We start from the raw sequence: 12,035 nt of genomic DNA on the forward strand, positions 1-12,035 counted from the left end.
ATTGACAGGAGAAAAAGAAGGAACATCAGTCGCCGGAAAAATATTTATAGCCGAATCTCTATTAGTTTATTTACTGTTTTTTTTTTTGTATTTAATGGTTATTTCTTCACTGATTTTATGGTATTTTATGATGGGTTTTGAGAGATAAAAGGCAGATAAATGGGTTAGGAAAGGGGAGGGATAACAGTGTGAAGTTTTTCCGTTCAAACCTGTTTATTTTCGGTAGTTTTTCTACGATGCTTCATTGATCGTCTCTCTTTGACGATGGTGGTTTTTATGAAATATGGTTGTTTTCCACTGGCAGATTTTCATGATTTTCTTTCTTGGAGGTGGTTGGATTTTCTTTCCTTCAGTGAGATTTTGGGTTTAGTCACTGGATTCTTCAAGTTTACAGGTGAGAGAAACAATATTAATTAGGAAGAAGAAAATGAAAAAAAAAAGAAAAGAAGAAAAGTAAAAGAAAATTTTAATAAAAGAAATGTTGTAAAATTTGATAAAATTAGTAATAAAAAGACAAAATGATCTGAAAAAAGATGGTTGGTGTGTGCATTACACTACTTTTTCTGGAACTGGTACTGATCACAAAAGGTGATATTTATTATAGTTTAAACAATGTCAGGTGGATTATAGGACCCCCGCAAAAGTATAAGGATACATCTGGTAAAGTCGGACAACCTCAAGGGGGTTATGTATTATCCCCACCATGAATGAGAAAATACAATAAAATTATTGACATGCATGTGAAAATTCAACAAATAAGATGTTCTACAAAAAAAACATATGCCCATCAAAAAATAGGAAACTAACGTATACCCAACAAATTGTGACTACTAACAAACAAAGGAAAATTACAGAAAAACTCAACAAAATAAATAGACTTATATATGATTGTTTTCTTCTCCTTTTTTCAGTGGCAACTGACTTTCATCTCTGGCACAAATTAGACATTTGTAGAGCATGTCTGAAAGAATATAAGAAAAACAAAAGAAAAGTGTTAGTTAAAGATTATATCCGAAGAAACAGAGAAGATGATTGAAGCTCTAAAAATCAAAATATCACCAGAAAAATAGAGAAATTCCAAAGGACAAAATGCACGCAGGTAAAGAATCTCAATAGCTGATGCACTAAGGATCAAATACCTACTATGAATGAGAAAATATAACTAAACTATTGACATGCATGTGAAAATCCAATAAATAAAATATCTTAAAAAAATATATGTCCATCAAAAGAATAGGATACTAACGTATACCCAACAAATTGTGACTACTAACAAACAAAGGAAAATGATAGAAAAAACTCACAAAACAAATAGACTTATATATGACTGTTTTCTTCTCCTATTTTCAGTAGCCACCGGCTGTCATCTCCGGCACAAATTAGACAATTGTAGACCATGTCTGAAAGAATAGAAGAAAAATAAAAGGAAGGCTTTAGTTAAAGATTATATCCGAAGAAACAGAGAAGATGATTGAAACTCCAAAATTCAAAATATCACCATAAAAACAGAGAAATCCCGAAATGACAAAATATACACAAGTAAAGAATATTCAATAGCTGATGCACTAAGGATCAAATACCTACCATGAATGAGAAAATACAACTAAATTATTTACATGCATGAATCCAACAAACAAAATGTCTTAAAAAATATATGCCACCAAAATAATAGGAAATTAACGTATACCTAACAAATTATGACTACTAAAAACAAAGAAAAATTACAAAAAAAATTCACCAAAACAAATAATATTATATATGACTGTTTTCTTCTCCTTTTTCAGTAGCCACCGGCTGTCATCTCCGGCAACAATTAGACAATTGTAGAGCATGTCTGAAAGAATAAAAGAAAACCGAGAGGAAATCGTTAGTTAAAGATTATGTCCGAAGAAACAAAGAAGATGATTGAAGCTCTAAAACTCATAATATCACCAGAAAAACAGAAAAATACCAAAAGAAAAATGAAAAGCCGATAACAAGCAAACAAAAGAGAAGAGGAGAAAAAGAAAAGCCGGAAGCAGAAGAGGAGGACGAAGAGAAGGAGACAATATTGAGTTTTAGTGCTTTAGCATTAACACGTGTAAAGCTAGGGCACCAGAATGACACGTCTCTTCGAATATTAATAGAGCCAAGAAGAAGTACCATAATGCCCTTTGACGACGAAACATGATAGAACTTCCACTTATTATATGGTTAATAAGATTTGAGAGACATAAGAAAGGGACAGAAGCAACAAGTTCCCTACAATAAAGATCTTACCACCTCTACCAAGGATAACATGATAAGGTATGTATTACCAACAAATTCTATGACGAAAAGAGTAATTTGAATTAGTTTAGGTGTTTGAATGAAACTTTGTAAAGATAAAAGGTCGGAATGATAAAACAAAATAAGCTGGATAATTTTTGACTATTCAGCCTTAGGAGAATACCGAAAACACACCTTTATTTTCTTTTCTTTTTTTGTTTGTTTCTATGTCCTCTCTTTTTGGAATCAAATTTTTGTGTATTGTACTATGTGCATAAACTGCTGCACATCATTTCTTCAGTTAAACTTAAAACTACCTTATCACTATTGTTCTATTACTTCCAACTGTAATAACTACCAACAATGTCCTCTTGGACACGTACACTCTCTACTTCCCCTCTTTCTCTTCCTCTTCAACAGCCTTCCCCATCATTTACTCAAAACCCACCAAGAAAACTATCTTCAACTCCATCACCTATAACTACCCTCATTTCCAAGAAATTTGAACAAGAACCCACCTCAGAAACACCCTCTGCAGCTCCATGGATCGATACTCTTCGATCCCAAGTACGCTTAATCTGCTTCAAAGATGCAATCTTGGTGATAATTTTGTTTTCCCTGCAGTTCTGAAGGCTGCTACCGGCCTTCAGGACTTGAATCTTGGAAAACAGATACATGGTTCTGTTGTTAAATTGGGGTATGATACGATATCGTCCACCGTGGGAAATTCGCTTATCCATTTGCTTGGGCAATGTGGTGGTAGTGTTAATGATGTTTGTAAAGTGTTTGATAGAATTACCCAAGGAGATCAAGTTTCTTGGAATTCTTTAATATATGCTCTTTGTAAATTTGAGAAGTGGGAGTTAGCATTGGAGGCTTTTAGGCTGATGGATTCGAGGCTAGTTCGTTTACGTTGGTGAGCGTGGCGCTTGCTTGTAGTAATTTGCCTAGGACTGATGGGTTGAGGCTTGGCAAGCAAGTTCACGGGTATAGTTTGAGAATAGATGATAGGAAAACATTTACTAACAATGCTTTGATATCTATGTATACCAAATTAGGAAGGGTTGGTGACTCAAGAGCTGTTTTTTGAATTGTTTGCAAACCGGGATATTGTTTCGTGGAATACTATTATAAGTTCTTTTTCACAGAATGACCAGCTTAAAGAGGCGTTGGACAACTTTAGTCTCATGATACAAGAAGAGATAAAGCCTGATGGATTCACGATTTCAAGGGTTCTTCCTGCGTCTTCTCATTTGGCTTTGCTGGATGTTGGGAAGCAGATTCATTGTTATGTCTTGAAGAATGATGATATGATTGGGAATCCATTTGTTGCTAGTGCATTGGTTGACATGTATTGCAATTGTCGACAGGTTGAAAGTGGGCGTGAAGCATTGGGCTTTGGAATGCTATGCTCGCTGGCTTCACACAAAATGGATTCTTTAAGGAGGCATTGCTGTTATTTACTGAGATGTTGGAATTCTCTGGGATAAGTCCTAACCCGACTACTATGGCAAGTGTTTTGCCTGCCTGTGCACATTATGAAGCATTTACCCTTAAAGAAGTCATACATGGGTGCTCTCCAGTCCAGGGCGATTTAATAGTAATGTTATATGCCTAAAATATCTCTGGTGTAAAAACCATGTTCTGAAATTGCATTATATCAGTAAGTGTTAATTCATCATTCATGCTGTTATTATGTCATATATTAGGATAAACAAATTATACCGATTCTACACACTTTGTCAGTTATGCTTGATTTTTTTCCTGGCACTTTTTAAAGCTGTGAGAAAGGTTTTCAACAGCATTGCTGTTTATCATATATTCAGGTAATACCGGCATTCGAGGAAGCTATTACTGGCATGGCAGTTGGTGGTATCAGAAGGTAATATAGCTGTATTTAACTGAGAACAGATCCATTTGACTTTAGTTTACCGATCATTGTATCCTTAAATAAAAGATTTGGACTCTTGTAACGTCAAGTTTTGCTAAATTTTGGATTTTTTGCACTTGTAAGACCAAGAGTATCGAATGCAAAAGAGAAAATCCACCTCTCGCCGCTTCAAAATAGGATATGACTGGTCGGATTAGACATAAATAGTCTGACTTGAATGATTCTGTGTTCTCATTAATATGGGCTCGACTTGAATACAGTTAGCAGCAGTGCCTCAGTGGACGGTAGTTGAGTCTTCACGGGTTTTGTTGATCTCCTATTTGTATGGTCAATGTGGTTGTAGTCAGCCTCCCAAAATGCCTCTGTTCTTTACTAAAATACTCTTTTGGTTGAATTGGTGCTTTTTAATATGCTGGATTTGATCTTAGTCAACTGAGACCGTATTTAGGCAGGGGCAGATGTAGTCTTACGTCTACGGGTTCATCTGAAATGATAACTTTCCATGCAGAGTATAGATATATATGTAAAACCTACTAATGTATCAACAAATATTAGATCTGAACCCATAAATTTTAATAGTATAATGAGTTAAATATTGCAAATCCTAAAAGTTGAACCCATTACATTTGAATCCTGGATCCACCTCTGTATTTAAGGGTTTTGAAAAGATTAGCTATATTTTATCCACATGTTTGTAGGAACGGCACCTGACAACAATGTTGCATCTCATTGTCACTTCTACTACATAGCTTCTTTATTGCGGAGTACTATCTTTGCAATGACTAATGAGGATGATATCATGATGTATTCTCCTGTTTCATTTTCTCCTCGCGATATTGCAGGATCATAGTTCCTCCGGAGCTGGGATACCCTGATAATGACTACAACAAGAAAGGTCCAAGACCAACGACATTTTCGGTAATCTCAATTCCTTATAAAGCTGTGTTCTACGGCACACACATCCGTTTTCTCTTAAAAAGTTCCATTTTTATATTTTTACAGGGACAAAGAGCTCTGGATTTTGTGCTGAGGAACCAAGGATTAATTGATAAGACTCTCCTGTTTGATATTGAGCTCCTCAAAATCGTACCAAAATGAAGTTCCTTGTTCAACGTTTACTACGACGCCCTGTTTAGCTGCATCAGCAAGTTTAACTTCCACTTGGACAAAAGGAATATCAGCCTAATGAACGACTGAATCGTCCCTTATAGAGACTTTACTGTCTTGTTTGAACGCATTAAATTGTCGATAGATTCATTTTGAAAATCAATGTAAACAATGATGGGTCTACGTACTGTTGTTGTAACGATGTAACGACATCTCTTATGTTCAAAAATTTGACTATTTCTTGTGAAAGTGATATTTCAGGACAGCATTGGTTTGTGAATAAGATTGTTGATTATTGTGTATTTTGGAGACTAGTTGTTTGAATTTTTATGTGGATATTGGACTAGAAGTTAGTGTTGAAGACTTGAAAATTTCCAATCAAGACTCAGTATGATTGCAAGAGCACTGATTACTTATTAGCTAGCAAGTCACTGATTTAAAAAAAACTTATTATCAGATGTTATCTGTTCAGTCAACGGAGAGCTTTCGGCGCTTGGCCGTTACTTTGCTTTTGACACCAACAACCATGACATTCCAGTCAATTTCTGGAAAGGGAGAGTCAATTCCAACCATTGCTCCATATTGCTTTTATCTGCAGATATGCAAATGGTTCCCCTAAGAACTAGGTTGCATATTTATGGCTGGTGTGCGAACAAAGTGAAAATAGCATGGGCTAGCAGTTTTCGGATTGGTAATCGAAAAGTAGCCAGCATTTGCATAGTCATTGAAAAATAGCCACGGTTTTAGCTGAAACACGGAAAGTTCCAGCATAATATGCTGGATTATGGACCCACGAGCAAACCAAGCTTTAGTGTCTGAATCATTTGTGGTAGACCACAGCGGAACCTCATTAATATGCTATTAATTGACTACATAGCAAATGTATAGCCTGGAGTAACATTGAGGAAGTAATTATTCCTGTATTCATGGTAGAATCTAAGAACTGTTTTTTTTTTTTTTAAATAAAAAAACACATTATTTAATTGGAATCCAATGCGATTTCTGGTTCTTTGAACAAAAAAAAAGTGCTGTAAATTTGTTCAGAAGACTCACTCCACAAGTATATTTATTTTTGCAATTTCTTGGATATACATAATAGTCAAGATGTTACCTTACTACAGATATCAGTAACTCTGTCTACCAGAAAATAGTAACATGAGAATACAAGGTTCTCTACAAAGTGAAACCATCGATTTCGCCAACTGCTATTTACCCAAAGAGTTGTGATGACCCCAATGAAAAAAACTGGAAAAGCCACTGAAAAGCTTATGTAGAATATCCCCATATCTATGAATCCATCTTCTCCTTCTTCTTCGTTTCCATCGTTTGATTGAATCGGATGTTCCAATTGAGCACTGGTGCAATTGATATGCAATGGTGGTCCGCAAAGAAAAGGATTGCCCTCATAGCTGCTTTTGTCAAATGTACTGAACTGACCTTTAAGCTCGGGTACAGCACCTGATAAATTGTTGTGTGCTATGCTGAAGACTGCCAACGAATGTAGCTCTAGTAACTCATCAGGAATTCTTCCACTCAACTTGTTGTAGGAGAGATCTATGCATCCTATTTCATGCAGATTGGAGAATGTCTTTGGAATTGATCCAACGAGCTTGTTATGCGAAAAGTTTAGTACCTGTATCTCACTTAAGTTACCAAGCTCAATGGGAACTTCACCGCTTAAGTGATTTGAAGAAAGATCAATTCCAGACATGTAAAGTAGGGGGCCGCCTTCATAATTAAGGGAAGAGCTCTTTGTTGTAAACTCTACCTTCATTCTTACTGCATCAAACATAGTGTATACACTCGTAAATGCTACACTTTGAAAAGCAAAACTTTTCAGTGCTGGTAAGCGAAACATTTGTTGAGAAGTCACCTCTTGACTTATGTTACTCAAGCAGCTAGGAATTGATTCTGTGAGCTGATTATGAGACAAGTCGAGCATTCTCAATCTTTGTAGATGACATAGGTGGTTTGGAATTTCACCTTCAAATTTGTTGTTTTTAAGAAGAAGAATGTTGAGTGCAGAAAGGTTGCCAATCCATTGTGGAATGCTTCCTACAATATTATTATCACTGAGATCCAGAGTGAGCAAAGCTGAGTTGTTCGTCGATCCATGGGTAAGGTTTCCACTCAGGTGATTCTTGTTGAGAAAAAGGTGTTCCAAGTGGCTGAAACAAGATGGTCCAATCCGGAGAACTGGTTCTCTGACAAGTCTAAGAACCTGAGACGATCAAGATTGCACAATTCTATGGGAATAGGACCTCGAAGATGATTATGAGACATGGCAAGTAGGACTAATCCTGACATTTGACCCATCCACTGCGGAATCATGCCAGACAAACTATTGTTGCTGAGTTCGAGCACTGCCAAATTAGTGGAAGAAAGTGATTTCGGAATTTCACCTGTGAAGTTGTTTCCATTCAAATGCAAATATTGCATTGACGGTGGAATGACAACTTCTGTTGGTAATTCTCCTGAAAAGTGGTTGTTTGCCAAATCTAGTGCTTCAAGACGTTTCATTTGCCAAACGCTAGCAGGTATTTGTCCCTCGAGATAATTTCCGCTCATTTTCAGAAGTACGAGATTTGGAATCACTGAACTTATATTTTCTTGAAGTCGCCCACTTAATCGATTCTCTGATATACCGATGTACTTGACACTAGGTAGGGCATGTAAAGGCAGGTTGAAGGATCCAATGAAAGCATTACCACCCAGGGACAATCCTGTAAGTTGTGTGTTATTTTGGAATAGCCAATTCGGGAAACTTCCTCTTAAATGGTTCAATGAAAAATCAAGGAATGTCAACTGATTTTGGTAGTGAAGAAATCTAGGCAACGTTTGAAGGTGAGTACAATTCGACATGGAAAAGATTTCCAGTTGGAACATTGGAACCCAAGCACGACTTTCAGTTTCAGGAACACCGATATTTCCATCAGTATATACCTCTATAAGGCTAGAATGATTAGCAAAGGCCTCAAAGGAAACCGGGACTTCTAAGTTGTTATTCAAAATGTTTAGAGATACGAGAGATGTGAGTTTAGAAAGTGGAGAAGACGCAATATTTCCAGTGAACCGATTGTTAGAGATATCGAGACTTTGAAGAAAGGTTAAGTTTGCAAGACAAGAGGGAAGCATTCCATCAAAGTTATTACTACCAACTCTGAGCTCTTGGAGGTTTTTAAAATGGCACCAGTCTGCAGAAGAGCAATCGACGAATATAAATCAAAGAAGTGAAATCAGACTTATTAAACTAATGCAGAGAAAACTTGAAACCAACATACCGTAATCAAATGATCCAAAAGTATGTAAATGATTCCCAGATATATCCAGATACTTCAATCTGGTGAAATCATTTAAATCTGCTTAAATGAACAACGATGTCACTATACATCAACAACTCCATTTGTACTTCACATAGCACAAAACGTATATGCAGTCAGACATCTCTATAACAGCATTTCTATATAACAACTATTCACTATAAAAGTCAGACCTCTCTATAGCAGTATCTCTATATAACAACTATTCACTATAAAGTGTTTCTCGGAACTAATTATTATGTTATAGTATAATATATGTCCTTTATAACAACACTTCACCATAGCAGTCAAAAATGTCGGAACAAACGAGATTGTTATAGTAAGGTTTGACTGTATAATGTTTTAGATGAAGATCGAGAAACTCACTTAAGATTGATTGCAGATCGCTGTGATTTCTGAGAGTATAGCCTAAGTCAAGGACTTCCAAGTTGCTCAAATTTGTGAGTTTGTTAAAGCCTGTAATGTAATTAGCTTTGAGAAGTATACAAAGATACTACTAGTACAAATTAGGCAGTAATATAATATGGACTTATAGATATATTCAACGAAGTGCACTAAGCTTCCACTATGTGGAGGTCTGAAGAAGGGTCGGACCACATGGGTCTGTTGTACGCAACCTTACCCTGCATTTCTGCAACAGACTGTTTCCAAGGTCTAACCTAGGACCTCCCTCACATGGCAACAACTTTACCAGTTACGCCAACTTTACTGGTGCACTAAGCTCCCGCTATGTGTGATATCTGGAGAAGGGCCGGACCACAAGGGTCTATTGTATGCAACCTTACCTTGAATTGAACTCGGCGAATTGCGTACCTTTTTTGAATAATACTTCTTTTTTAAATCAGGTAAGCTTTGAAGTTGGCTGCTCTGCTATACTATACTAGTTGTAGGGCGCTAGCGCTTGACTAATATAATAGAAAGTAAAGGGACTCTATTATGATCTTACGAATCTAAAGATGTTTCCACGACGTGAACCTGTGACCTCCTGGCCACATGACAATAACTTTATCAGTTATGTCACGGCTCCCCTCTACAAATATATTCAACAACTTTCGGGAAAACAAGCTACTACAACACTCAAGCACTTAAATTAAAGTAATCAAGAACAGTGAATTATATATTGGGTACTTACTAGGTTTAGTAGGCACACTGTCCAAAGGATTGCCGCTGAGAATTAAAGACTTGAGAGATGAAAGCCGACTGAGAGACGAGAAAACACTAAGATTGAACTTATTACCACTTAAATCAAGAACCTTCAAATTCCTTAACTCAGACAACTTATCAAAACCTGTCAAATAAACTCGAACATGTGAGTTAAGTTGAAACAGATTGACTAAAATAAGTCCTCCACTATATGCGGGGTCGGAGGAAGGGTCGGACCACAAAGTTCTATTGTATGTAGCATTTCTGCAAGAGGCTGTTTCCACAGTTTGAACCTGTAACCTCCTGGTCACATGGTAGCCCGGTGCACTAATCTTCCGCTATGCGCGTGGTCCGGGGAAGAGCCGGACCACAAGGGTCCTTATCCTGCATTTCTGCAAGAGGCTGTTTCCACAGCTCGAACCCGTGATCTCCTGGCCACATAGCAGCCTGGTGCACTAAGCTCCCACTATGCGCGGGGTTCGGAGAAGGGCCGGACCACAATGGTCTATTGTACGCCGTCTTACTCTGTATTTCTGCAAGAGGCTGTTTACACAGCTCGAATCCGTGACCTCTTGGTCATGGACGTTGCCAGTTATGCCAAGGCTCCCTCCAAAACAAGTACTCTACTAGTATTCTCAAAATACAATCAAAGAATCCATACCTTCATCTTTAAACCAACCTACTAAGTAGTTGTTAGGCAAGTTTAGAACCACAAGACTTTGAAATGGCAAAAACATAGACGCATTGAAATGTACTATTGTTTTCGGTTTTGGGTCTTTCCCATGGACAGAGAGTTCAATTACTTGCATTGTAGCACTGTTACTACATTTTACACCTTCCCATTTACAGCAGTAACTTTTCTTATTATCTACCCAGGTAGAATAATGAGTAATTTTAAAGGCTGCTTTGATATGCAACAAAGCAATTCTCTCTTCTTCTAAACAGGCTAAATTACCATATACCAAACCAAGCAAAACAATTCCCCAAAACCATAATAAAGTACTGATCTCCATTTTTCTGAACACATTCAGGATTTTTTGTGGTATAGAATCTCTTAAATAAGAATTGGGTGAGTACATATTTTCTACTCTTTATAAGTCATTTTCAAAGTAGTAGTGTTACATTAATGTCAGTCATAGGTCAAATAATTAATCCACTTGACTAATTCAATGTATTTTCTACACCGTAAGTCATTATCTAATGATAAATGGAGACAAGTCAAGACTCCACAAAGTCAAGAGCGCGACTTGAAAAATGGAACAATTATAATTAGATCGTGAAGATTTTCTATGTGGGAATTAAAAGGCAAAATAACAATGTATAGTTGTTCTCAAAATAAATAATGGGAAAATGATACTGTATAACCGCTTTCAAAATAATAGCCGAAAAATATACATATTTTTTGTATACATATAATTGTGTATGTTATACAAAAAAATTTATGCACATTTTATATACTTTTTGGCTATTGAATGTAAATAGTTTCTAGCGTGGTAAAAATGAAAAAAGCCACAAAATAATAGCCGAAAAATGTATTTTTTTTGTGTGTGTATATATATACATTATATATGTCATATACAAAAATTATATAAATTTTATATACTTTTTTAGCTACCGAATATAAATAGTTTCTGGCATGAGTTAAAAGTGAAAATAGCCCGAATTAAAATGAGTATTGAATCGGGTTAATTTATTTATTACGAAAAATAGTGAAGTTAAATTAGTTTGTTCATCTTCACAGAATGAAGGCTAATTTTATATTCAGCTGATATGACTTAATGAATATTTTAGTGGGTTGGGTTGGTGAAATAGAGTCGGTCAGTCTTCCATCTACATTATGTGTTTTAACTTTTTCTCCAGGAGGATATTTGAGTTTCTGAAGTGGAGCAAATTGATTGGAATTAATTTACTACAACAAATTTCATGTGATTATTCTGCCGCAAAGTTTTGTGTATTAAAATACGGAAAAGGGTTCAAAATGTCTTTAAATTATTGGAAAAAGTTTATAAATACCCTTCATCCATTTATTGGGCTAAAAATATCGCTACATCCACTTTTTGGGTTCACTTATGCCCTTTGACCGTTAGGTAATGCTAAATTAAAAATAATTATTATTCTTTTTGTAAAACTTAAAGAAAAATATTTTGCAAAATATTTTTGTTTTATAAAACTAATGCACCAGTAGTCCACTAATTTAGTAAAGTATTCTTATTTTTTTTTCAGTTTTTACAAAAACATTTCAGTTTTTACAAAAAAATACTTTTTTTTCAGTTTTTTTAAAGCATTATTTTTTTTGTAAAAACTGAAAAAAAAATGTTTTTAATAAA

General features: G+C 35.8%; 2 protein-coding genes and 2 long non-coding RNA genes across 6 annotated transcripts; 1 reads left to right on the forward strand and 3 right to left on the reverse strand.

The window, feature by feature from the left end:
* On the reverse strand, positions 645 to 2,055 carry LOC109232732. The gene is made up of 3 exons (XR_002068976.1): positions 1,739 to 2,055; positions 1,305 to 1,400; positions 645 to 961 (listed from the first exon to the last, which is right to left on the reverse strand). It is a non-coding gene; the product is annotated as an uncharacterized LOC109232732 (long non-coding RNA).
* On the forward strand, positions 2,634 to 5,508 carry LOC109232012. The gene is made up of 4 exons (XR_002068873.1): positions 2,634 to 3,910; positions 4,074 to 4,129; positions 4,981 to 5,056; positions 5,141 to 5,508. It is a non-coding gene; the product is annotated as an uncharacterized LOC109232012 (long non-coding RNA).
* Positions 5,714 to 7,187, reverse strand: LOC109232497 (probable LRR receptor-like serine/threonine-protein kinase At4g36180). Its single transcript, XM_019398268.1, has 3 exons — positions 6,357 to 7,187; positions 5,869 to 5,992; positions 5,714 to 5,790 (listed from the first exon to the last, which is right to left on the reverse strand). Exons 1-3 carry the CDS (start codon positions 7,185 to 7,187, stop codon positions 5,714 to 5,716), a joined length of 1,032 nt encoding a protein of 343 aa, XP_019253813.1.
* Positions 6,289 to 10,741, reverse strand: LOC109232013 (probable LRR receptor-like serine/threonine-protein kinase At4g36180). 3 transcript variants are annotated; one of them, XR_002068874.1, is made up of 6 exons: positions 10,370 to 10,741; positions 9,698 to 9,853; positions 8,932 to 9,021; positions 8,527 to 8,604; positions 7,119 to 8,439; positions 6,289 to 7,024 (listed from the first exon to the last, which is right to left on the reverse strand). XR_002068874.1 is itself a non-coding variant. In XM_019397639.1 (5 exons), exons 1-5 carry the CDS (start codon positions 10,719 to 10,721, stop codon positions 7,376 to 7,378), a joined length of 1,740 nt encoding a protein of 579 aa, XP_019253184.1. In that variant the 5' UTR covers positions 10,722 to 10,741; the 3' UTR covers positions 6,289 to 7,375. The 3 variants fall into 3 exon arrangements, 2 of the variants coding, with proteins under 2 accessions (XP_019253184.1, XP_019253185.1); XM_019397639.1 differs by having other exon boundaries at positions 6,289 to 8,439; XM_019397640.1 differs by lacking the exon at positions 8,932 to 9,021 and having other exon boundaries at positions 6,289 to 8,439.

The sequence above is a fragment of the Nicotiana attenuata genome, chromosome 9, assembly GCF_001879085.1.
Source record: "Nicotiana attenuata strain UT chromosome 9, NIATTr2, whole genome shotgun sequence".
Taxonomy (NCBI): Eukaryota; Viridiplantae; Streptophyta; class Magnoliopsida; order Solanales; family Solanaceae; genus Nicotiana; species Nicotiana attenuata.

Coding starts and splice junctions, on each gene's coding strand:
- LOC109232497 (XM_019398268.1), bottom strand. CDS start 7,187: ATGCTCGACTTGTCTCATAATCAGCTCACAGAATCAATTCCTAGCTGC. Junction 5,993..6,356: donor TTACTGATATCTGTAGTAAG/GTAACATCTTGA, acceptor TCCGTGTTTCAG/CTAAAACCGTGGCTATTTTT. Junction 5,791..5,868: donor AGCCATAAATATGCAACCTA/GTTCTTAGGGGA, acceptor CTCCCTTTCCAG/AAATTGACTGGAATGTCATG.
- LOC109232013 (XM_019397639.1), bottom strand. CDS start 10,721: ATGGAGATCAGTACTTTATTATGGTTTTGGGGAATTGTTTTGCTTGGT. Junction 8,605..8,931: donor CGATCTGCAATCAATCTTAA/GTGAGTTTCTCG, acceptor TCATTTAAGCAG/ATTTAAATGATTTCACCAGA. Junction 8,440..8,526: donor TTTTGGATCATTTGATTACG/GTATGTTGGTTT, acceptor GCTCTTCTGCAG/ACTGGTGCCATTTTAAAAAC.